The 20352-nt window shown below is 46.3% G+C and overlaps 1 protein-coding gene and 1 pseudogene across 20 annotated transcripts in view; one reads left to right on the top strand and one right to left on the bottom strand.

Moving 5' to 3' along the window:
• The first annotated feature begins 7519 nt into the window (after window positions 1-7519).
• The window catches only part of LOC100408619 (zinc finger protein 426), a 17634-nt gene continuing 4801 nt past the window's right edge, over window positions 7520-20352 (top strand). The window contains exons 1-6 of one of the 19 annotated variants that reach the window (XM_035284450.3): window positions 7520-7583; window positions 11098-11223; window positions 11329-11381; window positions 13268-13359; window positions 15492-15618; window positions 17979-18059. In XM_035284450.3, coding sequence (XP_035140341.3) covers window positions 11372-11381; window positions 13268-13359; window positions 15492-15618; window positions 17979-18059 — 310 coding nt within the window. In that variant the 5' untranslated portion in view covers window positions 7520-7583; window positions 11098-11223; window positions 11329-11371. Of the gene's footprint in view, window positions 7584-7811; window positions 7900-10910; window positions 11060-11097; window positions 11224-11328; window positions 11382-13267; window positions 13360-15491; window positions 15619-17978; window positions 18060-20352 lie in introns of all 19 variants that reach the window. The other 18 variants (XM_035284448.3, XM_035284446.3, XM_035284445.3 and 15 more) reach the window with 18 other exon arrangements.
• LOC108589554 (small ribosomal subunit protein eS12 pseudogene) overlaps window positions 17307-20352 on the bottom strand; it is a 26181-nt pseudogene continuing 23135 nt past the window's right edge. Inside the window, exon 2 of the transcript XR_013531044.1 lies at window positions 17307-17902. The product of XR_013531044.1 is annotated as a small ribosomal subunit protein eS12 pseudogene (transcript). The remainder of the gene's footprint in view (window positions 17903-20352) is intronic.

Below are 20352 nucleotides of genomic sequence, written 5' to 3'. Positions count from 1 at the left end.
TCCTTTCCTTATCCTTTCCACCCTGTTCTAATCTCACTGTCAATTTCAACCTGTTCCTATCCATCCCCTGTAGGTAATGGACCTTGTTTTCTGAATAATACTGTGTTTTCTTGTAGTAAAAATGAACATATAAATACATTTTTTTATTGCCTTTTTTTTTTTTTTTTTTTTTGATACGGAGTCTGTCCCCCAGGCTGGAGTGCAGTGGCGTAATCTTTGCTCACTGCAACCTCCGCTTACCAGGTTCAAGCAATTCTCCTGCCTTAGCCTCCTGAGTAGCTGGGATTACAGGCGTGCACCACCACGCCTGGCTAATTTTTATGTTTTTAGTAGAGATGGGGTTTTAGCATGTTGGCCAGGGTGATCTCGAACTCCTGATCTCATGATCCGTCCACCTCGGCCTCCAAAAGTGCTGTGATTACAAGCATGAGCCACCATGCCCAGCTATTACCCATTTTTAAAAAGATGTTATAATATAGATACAATTCTGCCGTTTCTATTGTTGCCTAACAGTTTACTTAGATAGGGACTCCACATAAATTCATAGATGCATCTTCCTTTTCCATCTTCATTTGATAGCTGCATAACTCCTTTTGTGGATGTACCATGTATTCAGCTGCTCTACTACATGTCATTCATTACAGATTTGCAATCACTAACAGGGTTGCAGTTAGTTATCTTGAACATGTGTATTGTATATTTAGAGATTTACATTCAGGACAAATTCCTAGAATTAGGATTTCCGGATTAAATAGATAGCTTGTCAGATATTACCAAATTCTCTGTGCTAGGCAACCTCCAAACTGGCCTCCAGTCTCTGCGTCCTGGTATTTGAGTATTACCCTTGTGTAATCCTCTGATGCTGTACCATGTTGATCTGTGTAACCACTGGAATATGGCAGAAATTCTGGTAAGCCAGCTCTGAAATGAGGTTAGAGAGACCACACATACTGAAGCCCAAATATTTAAAAAAAATCTTCCTTTTTTTTTTTTTTTTTTTTTGAGATGGAGGCTTGCTCAGCCACCCAGGCTAGAGTGCAATGGTGCATGCTCCGCTCACTGCAACCTCCACCTCTCAGGTTCAAGAGATTCTCCAACCTCAGCCTCTTGAATAGCTGGGACTACAGGCGCGTGCTACCATGCCTGGCTAATTTTTTTGTATTTTTAGTGGAGACAGGGTTTCACCATGTTGGCTAGCATGGTTTTGATCTCGTTACCTCATAATCCGCCCTCCTCGGCCTCCCAAAGTACTAGCATGAGCCTCCCAAGTAGCTGGGACTGTAGGCATGAGCTGCCATGCCTGGCTAACTTTGGTATTTTTAGTAGCAACAGGGTTTCACCAGGCTGGCCAGGATGGTCTCCTGACCTCATGATCTGTCCGCCTCAGCCTCCCAAAGTGCTGGGATTACAGGCGTGAGCCACTGCTCCTGGCTGGCTTCTTAAAATTTCTAAAAAGACTAGATATATTTTTGCCTTTTAATAATCAAAATACAAATTTAGGAAAAAATAATTTTTGTGTGAGAATCTTATGTGGTAAATTTTGTCCTAAGGTAACATAATTGGATGTACCAATATAAAAAGAGAAAACTAGGCCGGGCGCAGTGGCTCAAGCGTGTAATCCCAGCACTTTGGGAGGCTGAGGCGGGTGGATCAAGAGGTCAAGAGATCGAGACCATCCTGGTCAACATGGTGAAACCCCGTCTCTACTAAAAATACAAAAAATTAGCTGGGCATGGTGGTGCATGCCTGTAATCCCAGCTACTCAGGAGGCTGAGGCAGGAGAATTGCCTGAACCCAGGAGGTGGAGGTTGCGGTGAGCCGAGATCGTGCTATTGCACCCCAGCCTGGGTAACAAAAGCAAAACTCCGTCCCAAAAAAAAAAAAAAGAGAAAACTATAAGACTGAGGGTTTGAGGCCAGGCATGGTGGCTCACACCTGTAATCCCAGCACTTTGGGAGGCCGAGGTGGGTGAATCACCTGATGTCAGGAGTTCAAGACCAGCCTGGCCAACATGGTGAAACCCCATCTCTAAAACAAAACAAAAAAATGTTTTGTTTAAGAAAATGATTAAACATCTAAACAATTGAATAGGATTTATGAAAGATGGGCCTTACGAACAGTTTATGATTGTGTTGGATAGGATTGAAAAGAAATTGTATATAGGTGTTTTTCCTAAAATTTAAACTGGTTGGCTGGGCGCAGTGGGAGGCTGAGGTGAAAGGATCACAAGGTCAGGAGTTCAAGATAAACCTGGCCAAGATGGTGAAACCCTATCTCTACTAAAAAATACAAAAAAAAAAAACAAATAGCTGGGCATGGTGGCACACACCTGTAATCCCAGCTACTGGGGAGGCTAAGGCAGAGAATTACTTCAACCTAGGAGGCAGAGGCTGCAGTGAGCCAAGATTGTGCCATGCACTCCAGTCTGGGGACAGAGCGAGACTCTGTCACCAAAAAAAGAAAAAATTAAACAATGGTGTTGGGTACACTCATACAGGATCAGAATCTGGTCCTCTATATTGAAAACAAGAAGGTTTGCAGGACACGGTGGCTCATGCCTATAATCCCAGCACTTTGGGAGGCCGAGGCAGGTGGATCACGAGGTCAAGAAATGGATACCATCCTGGTCAACAAGGTGAAACCCCGTCTCTACTAAAAATATAAAAATTAGCTGGGCATGATTGCGCTGGGAGGTTGCAGTGAGCCGAGATCGTGCCATTGCATTCCAGTCTGGGTAACAACAGCAAAACTCCGTCTCAAAAAAAAAAAAAAGGTCTTTTTGTTTGTTTGTTTGTTTGTTTTTTTGAGACAGAGTCTCACTCTGTTGCCAGGCGCTAGGCTGGAGTGCAGTTGCACAATCTCAGCTCACTGCAACCTCCACCTCCTGGGTTCAAGTAATTCTCCTGCCTCAGCCTCCTGAGTAGCTGGACTACAGGCACACGCCACCATGCCCAGCTAATTTTTGTATTTTTAGTAGAGACAGGGTTTCACCATGTTGGCTAGGATGGTCTCAATCGCTTGACATCGTGATTCACCCGCCTCAGCCTCCCAAAGTGCTGGCATTACAGGCTTGAGCCACTGCGCTCGGCCAACAAGGTTTTTTTTTTTTGACATATTTATCTGATCTTAAAATGGCAAGACGTTTTGTTTGTTAGCCCTAAAATCAGTTAGCAGCCATCTTCTGAACTCTAGTTTCTATTTCTGCCACATTTTTTCCTGAGATCAATTTAATTTCTGTAGTTTTCAGGTTTCAAATGCTGTCCTCATCATTTAAAAGAGTAATTTCATTAATTGGGTGGAATTTTATACAGTTAAAAAAAATTTGTAGAGATGGTGATATAGTTTGGATATGTGTTCCTACCTAAATCTCATGTTCAACTGTAATTCCAATGTTGAGTCAGGGCCTGGTGGGAGGTGACTGCATCATGGGGTAGTGGGGATTTCTAATGAGTGATTTAGTACTACCCACCTGGGTACTGTCCTTGTGATAGTGAGTTTTTGTCACTTGATTTGGTTGTTTAAAGATATGTAGCACCTCCCCCTCTCTCCTGCTCATGCTTTGGCCATGTGACATGCCTGCTCTTCTGCCTTCTGCTATGATTTTAAGTTTCCTGAGGCCTCCCCAGAAGCCGAAGAGATGCCAGCGACATGTTTCCTGTCCAGTCTGCAGAACTGTAAGCCACAAACCTCTTTTCTTTATAAATTACCCACTGTTAGTTATTTCTTTTTCTTTTTTTTTTTTTTTGAGACAGAGTCTGACTCTGTCACTCAGGCTCGAGTGCAGAGTGGTGCAACCTTAGCTCACTGAAACCCCCACCTCCCAGGTTCAAGCGATTCTCTCACATCAGCCTCCCAAGTAGCTGGGATTACAGGCATGTGCCACCATGCCCTGCTAGTTTTTGTATTTTTAGTAGAGACAGGGTTTCACCATGTTGGAAAAGCTGATTTTGAACTCCTGATTCAGGTGATACACCTGCCTCGGCCTCCTCAAGTGCTGGGATTACAGGCATGAGCCACCACGTCCAGCCTTTTTTTTTTTTACTTTTATTCAAAAGGTTGTTCTTTACTCATATGTTTTGTTTTTTTGGAATTAAGAAACTGTTCTATCTTAACTTACCTATAATATACATCTGTTTGATGAAGTATACTTCTTTTTTGAGCCAAGGTCTCACTTCGTCACCCAGGCTGGAGTGCAGTCGTGCTGTAGGTCAGGCAAGCTTCAAATTGGGACTTAGCCCATGAAGGTTCTTGGATATGCCCAAGAAATAATTCAGGGTGAGCTGGTGGTAGAAATCAGCTTTATTGGCCGGGCGCGGTGGCTCACGCCTGTAATCCCAGCACTTTGGGAGGCCGAGGCGGGTGGATCACGAGGTCAAGAGATCGAGACCATCCTGGTCAACACGGTGGAACCCCGTCTCTACTAAAAATACAAAAAATTAGCTGGGCATGGTGGCGCGCGCCTGTAATCCCAGCTACTCGGGAGGCTGAGGCAGGAGAATTGCCTGAACCCAGGAGGCGGAGGTTGCGGTGAGCCAAGATCGCGCCATTGCACTCCAGCCTGGGTGACAAGAGCGAAACTCCGTCTCAAAAAAAAAAAAAAAAAAAAAAAAAAAGAAATCAGCTTTATTGAAGCAGTGTCCCCAGCTCTGGTGGTGCAGCTTTGTGATGGCTCCTACGGGGAATCCCATAGGCAGCATGCTGAGAGTAGCAGCCCAGGGCAGTTTTGCAGTCACAGTTATAAGGTATTTCAATTATGCATAGGTTAAGAGGCAGTTTATGCAGAAATTTCTAGGAAAAGGATGGTCTTTTTGGTCATTATGCCGTTGCCATGGAAAGGGATGGTAACGCCTGGATGTTGCCATGACAATGGTAAACTGACAAGGCATACTGGTGGGCGTGTCTTATGGAAAGTTGCTTCTGCCCCATCTGTTTTAGCTAATCCTCAATTTTGTCCAGTGTCTGAGCCCCATCTCTGGAGTCAAATCCTGCCTCCCTCCTCAATGTGATCACTGCTTACTGCATCTTCAGCCTGCTGGTCTCAGGCAATACTCCCACCTCAGCCTCCCGAGTCAGATCAAGGCCATTCTTGCTACCATGGTGAAACCCCGTCTCTACTAAAAATACAAAAAATTAGCAGAGCTTTTTGAGGGGTCAGCCAGGCTGAGGCAGGAGAATCGTGTGAACCCAGGAGGCGGAGGTTGTAGTGAGCCAAGATCGTGCCATTGCACTCCAGCCCGGGCGACAGTGTGACACTCCATATCAAAAAAAAAAGAAAAAAGGTGGATACAATTATGTATCCATACTAATTACACATAAAATGTCATAAAATTAAGAGTAACAAAGCTTTCAAAACTTTGAGTACAACAATTATGTATCCATAATATTAAAAACATTTAATGAGGTAAACTTCATATCAGCAGGTCAAAGGTAGTGTATCAGTCTGTTCTCACACTGTTCTAGACAACTACCTGAGACTGGTTAATTTATAAAGAAAAGAGGTTTAATTGGCTCACGGTTCCACAGGCTGCACAGAAAGCATGGCTGAGGAGGCCTCAGGAAACTTTTTTTTTTTTTTTGAGGCAGTCTTGCTCTGTAGCCCAGGCTGGAGTGCAGTGGCGGGATCTTGGCTCGGGGCAACCTTCGCCTCCTGGGTTCAAGCGATTCTCCTGCCTCGGTCTCCCGAGTAGCTAGGACTACAGGCGTGTGCAACCACGCCCAGCTAATTATTTGTATTTTTAGTCACACAGGGTTTCACCGGGTTAGTCAGGATGGTCTTGATCTCATGACCTCGTGATTCTCCCATCTTGGCTTCCCAAAGTGCTGGGATTACAGGCATGCGCCACCGCGCCCAGCCCAGGAAACTTTCAATCATGGCAGAAAGAGAAGGGGAAGCAGGCAGGACTTTACATGGTGGAGCAGGAGAGAGAGCAAAGTGGGAGGTGCTACACACTTTTAAACCACCAGATCTCCTGAGAACTCTATCGAACTCTATCTCCAGACAGCACTAGGGGGATGGTGCTAAACCATTAGAAACCACGCCCATGATCCAGTCACCTCCTATCAGGGCCCACTTCCAATACTGGGGATTACAATCCGACAGTAGATTTGGGTGGTGACCCACAGCCAAACCACATCAGGTAGCTTCTCTCAATAAGTGGTGCTATAAAAACTGGTCCTCTTTTTGGAGGAAATAAAATTGGATCCACTACTCCACACCACGTGTCCAAATACATTCCATTAAAAGATACCTCAAGTGATCCACCCGCTTTGGCCTCTCAAAGTGCTGGGATTATAGATGTGAGCCACCGCACCCAGCGGCAAAAGATATAAATTTTTTTTTTTTTTTTTTAGACGGAGTTTCGCTGTTGTTAACCCACACTGGAGTGCAATGGCACGATCTCGGCTCACCGCAACCTCCGCCTTCTGGGTTCAAGCAATTCTCCTGCCTCAGCCTCCCGAGTAGCTGGGACTACAGGCACGCACCACCATGCCCAGCTAATTTTTGTATTTTTTTTAGTAGAGAAGGGGTTTCACCTTGTTGACCAGGATGGTCTCGATCTCTTGACCTCGTGATCTACCCGCCTCGGCCTCCCAAAGTGTTGGGATTATAGGCGTGAGCCACCGCGCCCGGCAAAAGATACAAAATTTTAAAATAATACATTTAAAACGAGAAGATGGAAATCCCTATGTCATCTAGAATTTGAAAACACTTTTTAGGCCAGGTGCGGTGGCTCATGCATGTAATCCCAGCAATGTGGGAGGCCAAGGTGGGCGGATCACTTGAGGTCAGGAGTTCAAGACCAGACTGGCCAACATGGCGAAACCCCCTTCTCTACTAAAAATACAAAAATTAGCCGGGCGTGGTGGTACACGCCTGTAATCCCAACTACTTGGGAGGCTGAGGCAGGAAACTCGCTTGAACCTGGGAGACAGAGGTTGCAGTGGGCCGAGATGTTGCCACTGCACAACAGCTTTGGCGACAGAGTGAGACTTAGTCTCAAAAAAAAAAAAACAACGCTTTAAACAAGGCAGAAAACCCAGAAACTTAAAAAAAAAAAATTATTTTGGCTGCATAAAAAAGTTTTTTTTACATCAAATGTTGAAATAGTAACATAGCAAAATACGTAGTTATCACTTTTCTAGATACATAACACTTTGGCTCCTTCCCCTATGGCCCGGCCCCTGTGGCCTCTCCCACAGGCCTGGCTGTAACTTCAACCTTGTCCTCTGGACCTCGCCCCACTTTCCTCCCCAGCCCCATCTGGGGACCCGGGCCCCAGCCCCAGCCCCTGCCCCTGCCGGTAGCCCCGCCCGCAGGCCTGGCTGTAACCTCGAAATGCCCTCTAGGCTCCTTTCTGCCTACCGCCGACCCCAAAGTCCTCCGCAGCCAAGCAGGAGGGAACTAGAATTCTCTGCCTCGGGAGGGTTCTACCTGGCAGAGGCCCTAGTCTCGAAACCCCACAGGGTTAGAGGCGGGGAGCAGGAAGCGGAAGTTACGTAACAGTGCGCCGTTCCTTCCGTGACGCCGGCTGTTCGCGCTTGAGAGCCTTTTTGCTTTCGGAGTTGGGGCCCATCTGGCGTTGGTGAGTTCCGCGGAGATGAGGTGACGTTGGGTGAAGGACGGGTTTGGCCCGGACCTTAGCGAGGCTTTGCCCGCCTGGCTTGCGTTCGTCGGTGCCGCTTGCTTCCGCTCGGTTCGTCATTCCCCGGGAGGAGCCGGGTCGCTAGTTGCGGTGTCCTCAGGGTGTTTTCATCCACCGCGCTCTCCTCTCCAAAGGTCTCCAAAGCAGCATTTGTGAATTTTTTTCCAGCAGAAAAATGATTTCCGCTTTTTGCATCCACCTTAGCTCCGTCTCCAGGGTCCTCCCGATTCAGGGACCTGGGGATTTTTGTGTTCTGGTAAGCACTGGGTGAAAGTTGTTCTAGGTGGCCTTTTCTGTTTCTTCTTATGCAAATGAATGTTTCATCTGTAAATTTGGTTTCGTCTTTGTGCGTTGTATTTTGTTTTTGATCATTACTTTCATGGAGAAAGATAAAGATTGTTTTTTAGGTTTATAGGGTGTGCATATTTGTGTATGTGAATATAAACGTTTGTAGAGCTCAAGTCTTTCTGTTAAAGAATACTAAGAATAATAACTCATTATCTTCGAATGAAGTTCCTAGGCCTGTACATCCCAAGAGAGCTTTATAAGAATACTAAGAATATGGCCGGGCGCGGTGGCTCACGCCTATAATCTCAGCACTTTGGGAGGCTGAGGCGGGTGGATCACGAGGTCAAGAGATCGAGACCATCCTGGTAAACATGGTGAAACCCCGTCTCTACTAAAAATACAAAAATTATCTGGACGTGGTGGTGCGTGCCTGTAGTTCCAGCTACTTGGGAGGCTGAGGCAGGAGAATTGCTTGAACCCAGGAGGCGGAGGTTGCGATGAGCCGAGATCGGGCCATTGCACTCCAGTCTGGGTAACAAGAGCGAAACACCGTCTCAAAAAAAAAAAAATACTAAGAATAATAACTCATTCTCCTCGAATGAAGTTCCTAGGCCTGTACATCCCAAGAGAGCTCCAGCAGGAAAGGATGAAATCTTTATTATTCTAGTATCAGAATGATCAAATTGACAATTAACAGGATGGTTGGATTGTTTTTTCCCCCCATATTTCTCTTTTGAAAAATGTTATAATTTACCATCCAATATCCATTGTAATAGATTCACCCACTTTTAGCATTTTGCCCATTTCCACTCTCCCCAGGTAAATACAGTTTATGGTGAATTAGATCTGCTAGTAAATTGAAAGTAAGTACTAGACATAATACTTGACTAACTACTCGGCATCGCATATGCTAAAGATGAGGACATTGTCTTAGTACAGGTAGAATACTATTATTTCATACAAGAAAATGAAAAACAGTGTTGTGCAATATCTATCTGTTAAAAACGAATCTGGGCCGGGCGCTGTGGCTCATGCCTGTAATCCCAGCACTTTGGGAGGACAAGGTGGGTGGATTACTTAAGGTTATGAGTTCGAGAACAGCCTGACTAACATGGAGAAACCCAGTCTCTACTACTAATAAAAAATTAACCAGGCGTGGTGATGCATGCCTGTAATCCCAGCTACTTGGGAGGCTGAGGCACGAGAATCACTTGAACCTGGGAGGCAGAGGTTGCAGTGAGCTGAGGTTGGCTATTGCACTCCAGCCTGGGGAACAAGAGGGAAATTCCATCTCAAAAAAAAAAAAAAAAAAAGAGGGCCAGGCACGGTGGCTCACGCCTGTAATCCTAGCGCTTTGGGAGGCCAAGGTGGGTGGATCACCAGAGGTCAGGAGTTCAAGACCAGCCTGGTCATCACGGTGAAACCCCATCTTTAAAAAAAAGAAAAAGAAAAAGAAAAAAATCTGTACATTTTTCCAAAATAGGGTCTTGGATATTTTTAGATCTAAGATCCCTTAAAATTTTCTATATTGCATTTGTTTACATATTTCAGTTTCTTTGAACTGAGAGGAATTGGAGTTTTCACTTTTTGCAGAGCAACACTTTTTTTTTTTTGAGTCTCACTCTGTTGCCCAGGCTGGAACACAGTGATGTGATCTCGGCTCACTGCAACCCCCGCCTCCCAGGTTCGAGCAGTTCTCCTGCCTCAGCCTCCTGAGTAGCTGGGATTACAGGCGTGCGCCACCATGCCTGGATAATTTTTGTATTTTTAGTAGGGATGGGGTTTCACCATGTTGGTCAGGCTGGTCTGGAACTCTTGACCTTGTGATCCACCTGCCTTGGCCTCCCAAAGTGCTGGGATTACAGGCATGAGCCACCTCACCCGGCCAAATAAAAGTGAACTTCGATGGAAAAAAATCAACCAGATAAATACTATGAAAAGTTAGTTCTCTGTGAAGATGCACATAACAGACCAATTTGAGGCACAGAACAGTTTGACTTTGCCTTTCTGACAGCACGAGAGGGGTATGCAGATTTGTTTGATTTAAGTGTTTCCAATCAAGGCCCTGTTGAGGCTGTCCAGTACTTAAAGTGTAGTGTGAGTTGTTTTTTTTTTAATGTGGGTGTGCAAAAATTGTACTTGAGGCTGGGCGCGGAGGCTCACGCCTATAATCCCAGCACTTTGGGAGGCCAAGGTGGGTGGATCACAAGGTCAAGAGATCAAGACCATCCTGGTCAACATGGTGAAACCCCGTCTCTACTAAAAATACAAAAATTGGCCGGGCACAGTGGCTCAAGCCTGTAATCCCAGCACTTTGGGAGGCCGAGGTGGGTGGATCACGAGGTCAAGAGATCGAGACCATCCTCATCAACATGGTGAACCCTGTCTCTACTAAAAATATAAAAAATTAGCTGGGCATGGTGGCGCGTGCCTGTAATCCCAGCTACTCAGGAAGCTGAGGCAGGAGAATTGCCTGAACCCAGGAGGCGGAGGTTGCAGTGAGCCGAGATCGTGCCATTGCACTCCAGCCTGGGTAACAAGAGCGAAACTCAGTCTCAAAAAAAAAAAAAAAATACAAAAATTAACTGGGCATGGTGGTGTGCGCCTGTAGTCCCAGCTACTCGGGAGGGTGAGGCAGGAGAATTGCTTGAACCCAAAAGGCGGAGGTTGCGGTGAGCCGAGATCGTGCCATTGCACTCCAGTCTGGGTAACAACAGCGAAACTCCATCTCAAAAAAAAAAAAAATTGTACTTGAATTCAAGTTCTGGCTTACCACTTCAATTTTCTTTTTAAAATTTATTTAGAGATAGGGTTTCGCAGTGTTGCCCAGGCTGGTCTCAAACTTCGGGGCTCAAGCAGTCCTCTCACCTTGGCTTCCCAAAATGTTGGGATTACAGGCATGAGCTACTGCCCCAGCCAGTGTGTATGTCTGATGACTGATGATTAAGTATGCTGTTGATTATTGATTAATACCAACAGGAATCCCAATAACCCTATATAAAGAGGAATGGAGATTGCTGCTGTCCATTTAGATTAATGAGCTGTCCTGAAGTGATGTTGGCATCAATGAAAGCAGGGTTCTGGCACATTCTCACCTCACAGGATGGCAGCTGTTGATTTGTCCCATGGTAAGGCCTGTTGCTCTTTTTCGGATCCACTGCTCTAGGTTCCCTCTACAGTCCAGTGGTCCGGGCTGCTGGTCACGCTGATGGTTCATTTGGGAGGTGCTGAGGTGGACCAGAGTGTGCTGTTTTGTGAGTCAGCCCCCGCTGGCTGTGAGTTTTGGAAAGAGGTACTGCAGATTCTCCTTCGTGAATTTTTATCAGTAAGATACAGTCGGGCTCTGGGTGTATGTTTTCTTATCTGTGAAATGAGACTGTTTTAATTTTCCTGGCAGGCAGCATGGCTCATCACCACCTTTAGGTCTGGTGTGGCATTGTATGGCAGCAGGTTGTATGTGTTTTTCCTTTTCCCTTTCCTTTCTTCTCTCTCTTTCTTTTCTCTTTCGTTTCATCTTGCTCTTTTGCCCAGGCTGGAGTACAGTGGTGCATTCATAACTCACTGCAGCCTCAAACTCCTGGGCTCAAGCAGTCGTTTCACCTCAGCTTCCCAAGTATCTGGGACTACAGGCGCATGCCACCACACCTGGCTGATTAAAAAAATATATAGGCCGGGTGCGGTGGCTCATACCTGTAATCCCAGCACTTTGGGAGGCCGAGGCGAGTGGATCACGAGGTCAAGAGATTGAGACTGGCCGGGTGCGGTGGCTAAAGCCTATAATCCTAGCACTTTGGGAGGCTGAGGCGGGTGGATCACGAGGTCAAGAAATCGAGACCATCCTGGTCAACAAGGTGAAACCCCGTCTCTACTAAAAATACAAAAATTAGCTGGGCATGCTGGTGCACACCTGTAGTGCCAGCTACTCGGGAGGCTGAGGCAGGAGAATTGCCTGAACCCAGGAGGCGGAGGTTGCGGTGAGCTGAGATCGTGCCATTGCACTCCAGTCTGGGTAACAACAGTGAAACTTGGTCTCAGAAAAAAAAAAAAGAGAACAAGACCATCCTGGCCAACATGGTGAAACCCCATCTCTACTTAAAAAATACAAAAATTAGGGCTGGGCGTGGTGGCTTACGCCATAATCCCAGCGATTTGGGAGGCCGAGGCGGGTGGATCACGAGGTCAAGAGATCGAGACCATCCTGGTCAACATGGTGAAACCCCGTCTCTACTAAAAATACAGAAAATTAGCTGGGCATGGTGGTGTGCGCCTGTAATCCCAGCTACTCAGGAGGCTGAGGTAGGAGAATTGCCTGAACCCAGGAGGTGGAGGTTGCGGTGAGCCGAGATCGCGCCATTGCACTCCAGCCTGGGTAACAAGAACAAAACTCTGTCTCAAAAAAAAAAACAAAAAAATACAAAAATTTGCTGGGAGTGGTGGTGTGCGCCTGTAGTCCCAGCTACTCAGTGGAGGCTGAGGTAGAAGAATTGCTTGAACCTGGGAGGCGGAGGTTGCAGTGAGCCAAGATTATGCCACTGCACTCCAGCCTGGCGACAGAGTGAGACTCTGTCTCAAAAAACAAAACAAAACAAAACAAAACTATATATATATATGTATATACATATATATGTGTATATATTTTTTTTTTTGGAGATGAGGAGGTCTCAGTATGTTGCCCAGGGTGGTCTCGAACTTCTTGGCTCAAGCAATCTTCCTGTGTCAGCCTCCCAGGGAAGTGGGACTACAGGTGTGTGTCACCACATGGAGCTAATCCTTTTTACTTTTTTTTTTGAGACAGAATCTTTCTCTGTTTCCCAGGCTGGAGTGCAGTGGTGTGATCTTGGCTCACTGCAACCTTCGCCTCCCGGGTTCAGGCGATTTTCCTGCCTCAGTCTCCTGAGTAGCTGGGATTACAGGCTTGCACCACCATGCTGGCTAATTTTTGTATTTTTAATAGAGACAGGGTTTCACCATGTTGGTCAGGCTGGTCTTGAACTCTGAGATTGTAATCCGCCCACCTCGGCCTCCCAAAGTACTGGGATTACAGGCATGAGCCACTGCACCCAGCCACATTGGGCTAATTTTAAATTTTTTTGTAAAGCAAGGGTCTCACTGTGTTGCCCAGGCTGATCTCAAACTTGTCACCTCAAGCAGTCCTCCTGCCTCAACCTCCCAGAGCACTAGGATTAGTGATGTGAGCCAGTGCAACTGGCCTTATGTGAGTTTTCTTGATTTTACAGGAATATTTGGGAATTTCTTACTAGGAGTAATGACCTCTAGCTAGGTGGATATGGGGATTATGGTCATCTTGGGGCTCTCATGCCTTCCTTTTCTTATAGGACATTATCTTTCTGGGGACCCAGTTTGCCTTCATGAAGAAAAGACAGCAGCAGGAAGGATAGTGGCTGGCTGCCTAACAAATTGTTATCAGGTAAAAAGTAACTGTATCCTCGTACATAGCGACAAACTTGCATCCACTAGGTAGACACATTTCCCTCTAGACAGACTTGTCTCCAGGCTTCTTTTTTTTTTTTTTTGAGAGAAGGAAAGAAAAGAAAAAAAAAATAAGTAAAGGAGGGGAAGAAAGAGGAAGAGAAAGAGGGAGTGTCTCCAGGCTTCTTAAAGCAAATAAAGTTTCACTCAAGGACTGAATCCCCATTTGAATTTCCCCAAGGAATGGGGCCTCCCATATAGGGAGGTATTAACTTGAAAATCATCCCAGGCTGGGCATGGTGGCTTATGCCCATAATGCTAACACTTCAGGAGCCTGAGGCGGGCAGATTGCTTGAGTACAGGTGTTCAAGACCAGCCTGAGCAACATAATGAGACCCTGTCTACAAAAAATTTAAAAATTAGCTGGACAAAGTGGTGCATGACTATACTCTCACTACTTGGGAGGCTGAAGTGGGAGGATCACTTGAGCCCTGGAGGTTGAGGCTGCAGTGAACTGTGATTGCACCACTGTACTCTAGCCTGGGCAACAGAGTCAGACTGTCTCAAAAAATTTTTTTTAAATTAGAAAAGTAAAGTGTTGTTGGGCGCGGTGGCTCAAGCCTGTAATCCCAGCACTTTGGGAGGCCGAGGCGGGTGGATCACGAGGTCAAGAGATCGAGACCATCCTGGTCAACATGGCGAAACCCCGTCTCTACTAAAAATACAAAAATTAGCTGGGCATGGTGGTGCGTGCTTGTATTCCCAGCTACTCAGGAGGCTGAGGCAGGAGAATTGCCTGAACCCAGGAGGTGGAGGTTGTGGTGAGCCGAGATCGTGCCATTGCACTCCAGCCTGGGTAACAAGAGTGAAACTCCGTCTCAAAAAAAAAAGTAAAGTGTCCTGGCCGGGTGCAGTGGCTCATGCCTGTCATCCCAGCACTTTGGGAGGCTGCAGTAGGTGGATCACGACGTCAAGAGTTTGGGACCAGCTTGACGAACACGGTGAAACTCCGTCTCTACTAAAAAATACAAAAATTAGCTAGGTGTGGTGGTGCACCTGTAATCCCAGCTACTCGGAAGGCTGAGGCAGGAGAATTACATGAACTTGGGAGGCAGAGTTTGCAGTGAGCCAGGATTGCACCACTGCACTCCAGCCTGGGTGACAGAGTGAGACTAAAAAATAAATAAAGTGTCCTTCGTTCAAGTTGTTTGTTTTTTGTTTTTTTGAGACGGAGTTTCACTCTTATTACCCTGGCTGGAGTGCAATGGCGCGATCTCGGCTCACTGCAACCTCCTCCTGGGTTCAGGCAATTCTCCTGCCTCAGCCTCCCGAGTAGCTGGGATTACACAGGCATGCGCCACCATGCCCAGCTAATTTTTTGTATTTTAGTAGAAATGGGGTTTCACCATGTTGACCAGGATGGTCTCGATCTCTTGACCTCGTGATCCACCCGCCTCAGCCTCCCAAAGTGCTGGGATTACAGGCTTGAGCCACCGTGCCTGGCCTGTTCAAGTTGTTTATCAGCATTGATCAGATGTCTGGAATGTGGTGAGCAGTGTGCTCAAATAGATGGAAATAAGATGAGATCTTCTAGTCCAGTTGTGCTTGAATTCACATTCAAGAAGTACCACTGGCCGGGCGCGGTGGCTCAAGCCTATAATCCCAGCACTTTGGGAGGCTGAGGCGGGTGGATCACGAGGTCAAGAGATCGAGACCATCCTGATCAACATGGTGAAACCCCGTCTCTACTAAAAATACAAAAAAAACTTAGCTGGGCATGGTGGCGCGTGCCTGTAGTCCCAGGTACTCGGGAGGCTGAGGTAGGAGAATTGCTTCAACCCAGGAGGCAGAGGTTGTGGTGAGCCGAGATCGCGCCATTGCACTCCAGCCTGGGTAATAAGAGCGAAACTCCATCTCAAAAAAAAAAAAGTACCATTAAAGGCCTATGAGTGGAGGAGATGACAGTGAGTGTGTTTATGGAGAGAGGAGTTTCTAGGACCCTTAAACCCTGGAGTCGGTAATTAGAGTCCCTGGAATCCTGTATAGGCATTGCGTCCCCCTTCCTTATTCTCCAGTGAGTGCTGATGGACATGTTACTTGGCTCCAACCAGCATATGTGTGATACTTTAGGATTCAGTGACCTTTGACGATGTGGCTGTGGACTTCACCCAGGAGGAGTGGACTTTACTGGACCCAACTCAGAGAAGCCTCTACAGTGATGTGATGCTAGAGAACTACAAGAACCTGGCCACAGTAGGTAAGACTGGCATCATCCCTGGCAGCCTCCTATGGGACTGATAGAGGTTTTGTGCTTACTGTGTTGCAGCATTAGCAATGTCAATTCCGAACACAAAGAGAAATAACAGAGACATAGTCACTATCCTAAATAGGTTTTAATCTGTCACCACTCTCAAAATGTGGTCCAAGATTAACAGCAACACCATTTGTTAGAAATGTACATTTTCAGGGCCGGGTGCAGTGGCTCAAGCCTGTAATCCCAGCACTTTGGGAGGCCGAGGCAGGTGGATCACGAGGTCGAGAGATCGAGACCATCCTAGTCAACAAGGTGAAACCCCGTCTCTACTAAAAATACAAAAAATTAGTTCGGCATGGTGGCACGTGCCTGTAATCCCAGCTACTCAGGAGGCTGAGGCAGGAGAATTGCCTGAACCCAGGAGGCGGAGGATGCGGTGAGCTGAGATCGAGCCATTGCACTCCAGCCTGGGTAGCAAGAGCGAAACTTCATCTCAAAAAAAAAAAAAAGAAATGTACATTTTCCGCCAGGCACAGTGGTTCACACCTGTAATCCCAGCACTTTGGGTGACTGAGGCAGGCAGATAACCTGAGAGCAGGAGTTTGAGACCAGCCTAGCTAACATGGTGAAACCCCATCTCTACTAAAAATACAAATGTTAGCTGGGCATGGTGGCGCATGTCTGTAGTCCCAGCTACTTGGGAGGCTGAGGCAGAAGAATCACTTGAACCTAGGAGGAAGAGGAGTTGCTATGAGCCCAAGATAATGCCACCGCACTCCAGCCTGGGCAGCAGCAAGACTCCGTCTCAAAAAAAAAAAAGTACATTTTTATTCTCCACCCAGAAACCTGAAGTTGGAGCCAGTCATCTGTGTTTCATCCAACAAGTCCTGTAGATGACTGTGATGCTTAATAACGTTTTGAAAACCACTGGTGTAGTCGTTTCCCCAGGAGAAGGAGGATCTCTTTGTTAGACGTTCTTATTTCGTATTTTTGTTGTTGTTTTGAGTCACAGTTTCATTCTTTTGCACAGGCTGGAGTGCACTGGCTTGATCTCAGCTCACTGCAACCTCTGCCTCCTGGGTTCTAGCGACTCTTGTGCCTCAGCCTCCTGAATAACTGGGATTACAGGTGTGCACCACCATACCTGGCTATTTGTGTGTGTGTGTGTGTGTGTGTTTGGTGTTTCACCATGTTGGCTAGGCTGGTCTTGAACTCCTGACTTCAAGTGATCCACCTGCCTCAGCCTCCCAAAGTGTTGGGATTACAGGCATGAGCCACCGCACCTGGCTGTTATTTTGTGTTTGAATAAAAGTTGTAATGCTTTTTAAATATGTATGTAAGCCTGAATTTTGGTTTTAGGGGAAAGAAGTAACCAGACTGTTTGGGGCACAGACAGGTGTTATTTGCATTTTTAGCCCTTCTGAAATAACTTCGCCACTTTCATCAGATCTGTAGTTCCTGAACCATAGAAAGGTTTGTAATCTCTTTGTGTGTGTGTGTGAACCAAATATTTATTTCTTCATTTCTTGCATTTGAAGTACTCTTCAGGCCAGGCGTGGTGGCTCAAGCCTGTAATCCCAGCACTTTGGGAGGCCGAGGCGGGTGGATCATGAGGTCAAGAGATCGAGACTATCCTAGTCAACATGGTGAAACTCCGTCTTTACTAAAAATACAAAAAATTAGCTGGGCATGGTGGCCCGTGCCTGTAATCCCGGTTACTCAGGAGGCTGAGGCAGGAGAATTGCCTGAACCTGGGAGGCGGAGGTTGTGGTGAGCCGAGATCGCGCCATTGCACTCCAGCCTGGGTAACAAGAGCGAAACTCCGTCTCAAAAAAAAAAAATAAAAAAAAAGAAGTACTCTTCAATGACATCCTTGGCCTGAGACTCCTTGACATAGTCTTAACTACTACTCAACTGCAAGCAACCGCTTTATGGGGCTTCCCCTCTCTGCCATTTTTAGAGAGGCCGACCCATTCCCCTAGTTGCTTGTTGTCGTCAGCCTTAATTAGGTTGATTTGGTGTTCAGCACAAAAGGCCTCCACCAACTTGACATACATAGGCTCATCACAGGTAGACGCAAGCACACAAAGCTTACTTGCGTAAGGCTTTGGCAGCTTCGCAGATTCCACGTGCTAGGCCGTCCTGGATGAGGGCAGTCTTCAGCACCTCTTGTAAAGCGGTATTGATGTCCATTACACCTCCAGCAGCAATTTCTTCCTCAGTCATGGCAGTGGGTTGCGGGTGAAGCCGAATCTTGAACGCACCCAAGCCTCCGCCTCTGCATGACCTGGTGGCAGCAAGGAAAGAGCAGTTTGTAATCGTTTGTATGAGCCTCTTCCATCAATGTCTTTTTCTGTACTCAGGAGGTCAGATCATCAAACCCAGTCTGATCTCTTGGTTGGAACAAGAAGAGTCAAGGACAGTTCAGGGAGGCGTTCTCCAAGGTGAGTGTTTATGAAGAACAACTCTGGTTGATGAGAAGGTCACTATGTGTGGAAGCAAAATTAGGAAACTTTTTTTTTTGAGCTGGAGTTTCACTCTTATTGCCCAGGCTGGAGTGCAATGGTGCAATCTTGGCTCACTGCAACCTCCACTTCCCGGGTTCAAGCAATTCTTCTTTCTCAGCTTCCCGAGTAGCTGGGATTACAGGCGAGTAGCTGGGATTACAGGTGCCCGCCACCATGCCTGGCTAATTTTTGTATTTTTAGTAGAGGTGGGGTTTCTCCATGTTGGTCAGGCTAGTCTTGAACTCCTGACCTCAGGTAATCCACCCACCTCGGCCTACCAAATTCCTAGATTTACAGGCATGAGCCACCATGCTTGGCCTAGGAAACTTTCTAACATGTATTTTCTCTCTGCAGGTTTAGATAAAGTTAGGAAGTATCTAACTTCCCACACACTTTTACTTACAGAACAGTCCCCCCTTGTCTGTGATTTGATTTTTCACTGTTTGAGTTATCTACAGTCAACCATGGTCCAAAAAATATTAAATGGAAAATTCAGCCAGGGACAGTGGCCCATGCCTGTAATCCCCACACTTTGGACGGCCTAGGTGGGGCGAATCATTGAGCCCAGGAGTTCGAGACCAGCCTAGGCAATATACTGAGAACCTTGTTTCTACAAAAAATAGAAAAATTAGCTGAGGGTGGTGGGACACACCTGCTGTCCCAGCCACTCAGGAGACTGAGCTTTGAGGATTGATTGAGCCTGGGAGGTCAAGGCTGTGATGAGATGTGATTATACCACTGCACTCCAGCCTGGGTGACAGAGTGAGATCCTGGCCACTGCCCCACTACCCCGCAAAAAAAAAAAAAAAATTTTTTTCAGAAATAAAACAACATTCAAAGTTTAAAATTTTTCACTGTTCTCAGTAGTATGATGAAATCTTATGTCATCCTGCCTGGCATGTGAATCACCCTTTTGTCCATATATCCACACTGTGTACACCACCTGTCAGTCACATAATGGCCATTTCAGTTACTAGGTTGAAAAATCATAGTATGTATATACAGGGTTCAGAACTAGCCATGATCTCAGGCATCCACCTGGGGTCTTAAAACATTTTTTTTTTTTTTTTTGAGACAGAGTTTCACTGTTGTTACCCAGACTGGAGTGTAATGGCACGATCTCGGCTCACCGCAACCTCCGCCTTCTGGGTCCAAGCAGTTCTCCTGCCTCAGCCTCCCAAGTAGCTGGGACTACAGGCATGCACCACCATGCCCAGCTAATTATTGTATTTTTAGTAGAGACGGGGTTTCATCTTGTTGACCAGGATGGTCTCGATCTCTTGACCTCATGATCCACCCGCCTAGGCCTCCCAAAGTGCTGGGATTATAGGCGTGAGCCAGCTCCCGGCAAAACATTTCTTTTCTTCTTGTTTTTTTTTTTTTTTTTTTTTTTAGACAGTTTTTCTCTTGTTGCCCAGGCTGGTGTGCAATGGCGCGGTCTTGGCTCACTGCCACCTCCACCTCCCAGGTTCAAATGATTCTCCTGCCTCTGCCTCCCAAGTAGCTGGGATTATAGGCACCCAGCACCACACCTGGCTAATTTATTTTTAGTAGCAATGGGGTTTCATTATGTTGACCAGGCTGGTGGTGAACTCCTGACCTCAGGTGATCCACCCACCTTGGCCTCCTCCCGAAGTATTGGGATTACAGGCATGAGCCACTGTGCCCAGCCAGCACATTTCCTTAAGTCAATTTTTGTTATACACTTTTTCAGAAATTTCCTACTTTAACTTCCTGATACTCTCTATTGACTATCAGTTTGTTTTTTTTTCCTAAGACAATTAAGGTACATCTGTAGGAATCACTATCAGTTTTAATTTTCATAGCATCACTTTGTAATAAACATTCCAAAATTTTTACTTGTGTCCTTTTTCTTAGCCAGTTTTTCCCCCTTTGGATCATTTACATCAAAACCAAATTTTTGTTGTAGCCCAAATCCCCAAATCTCTTTCTGTTTTTTCTTGCCATGTTTAATTTGAAAAAAGTAGAAATGAGCCTTATTGTTTTCAACTCTTTCAATTTCTTTTCATTTTTTTCCCCCAAATCAAACTTTCATTTGTCATTGTTGTTCACTCTGTCGCCAAGGCTGGAGTGCTGTGGTGTGGTCCCAGCATCCTCTGCCTCCCAGGTTCAGGAAATTCTCCTGCCTCAGCCCCCTGAGTACCTGGTGCTCACCATCACACGCAGCTAACTTGTATTTTTAGTAGAGACGGGGTTTCACCATGTTGGC

Source organism: Callithrix jacchus, chromosome 22 (assembly GCF_049354715.1).
Source record: "Callithrix jacchus isolate 240 chromosome 22, calJac240_pri, whole genome shotgun sequence".
NCBI classification, from domain to species: domain Eukaryota; kingdom Metazoa; phylum Chordata; class Mammalia; order Primates; family Cebidae; genus Callithrix; species Callithrix jacchus.
Note: the sequence above shows the minus strand (reverse complement) of the source record. Positions and strands in the feature narration are given on the sequence as shown.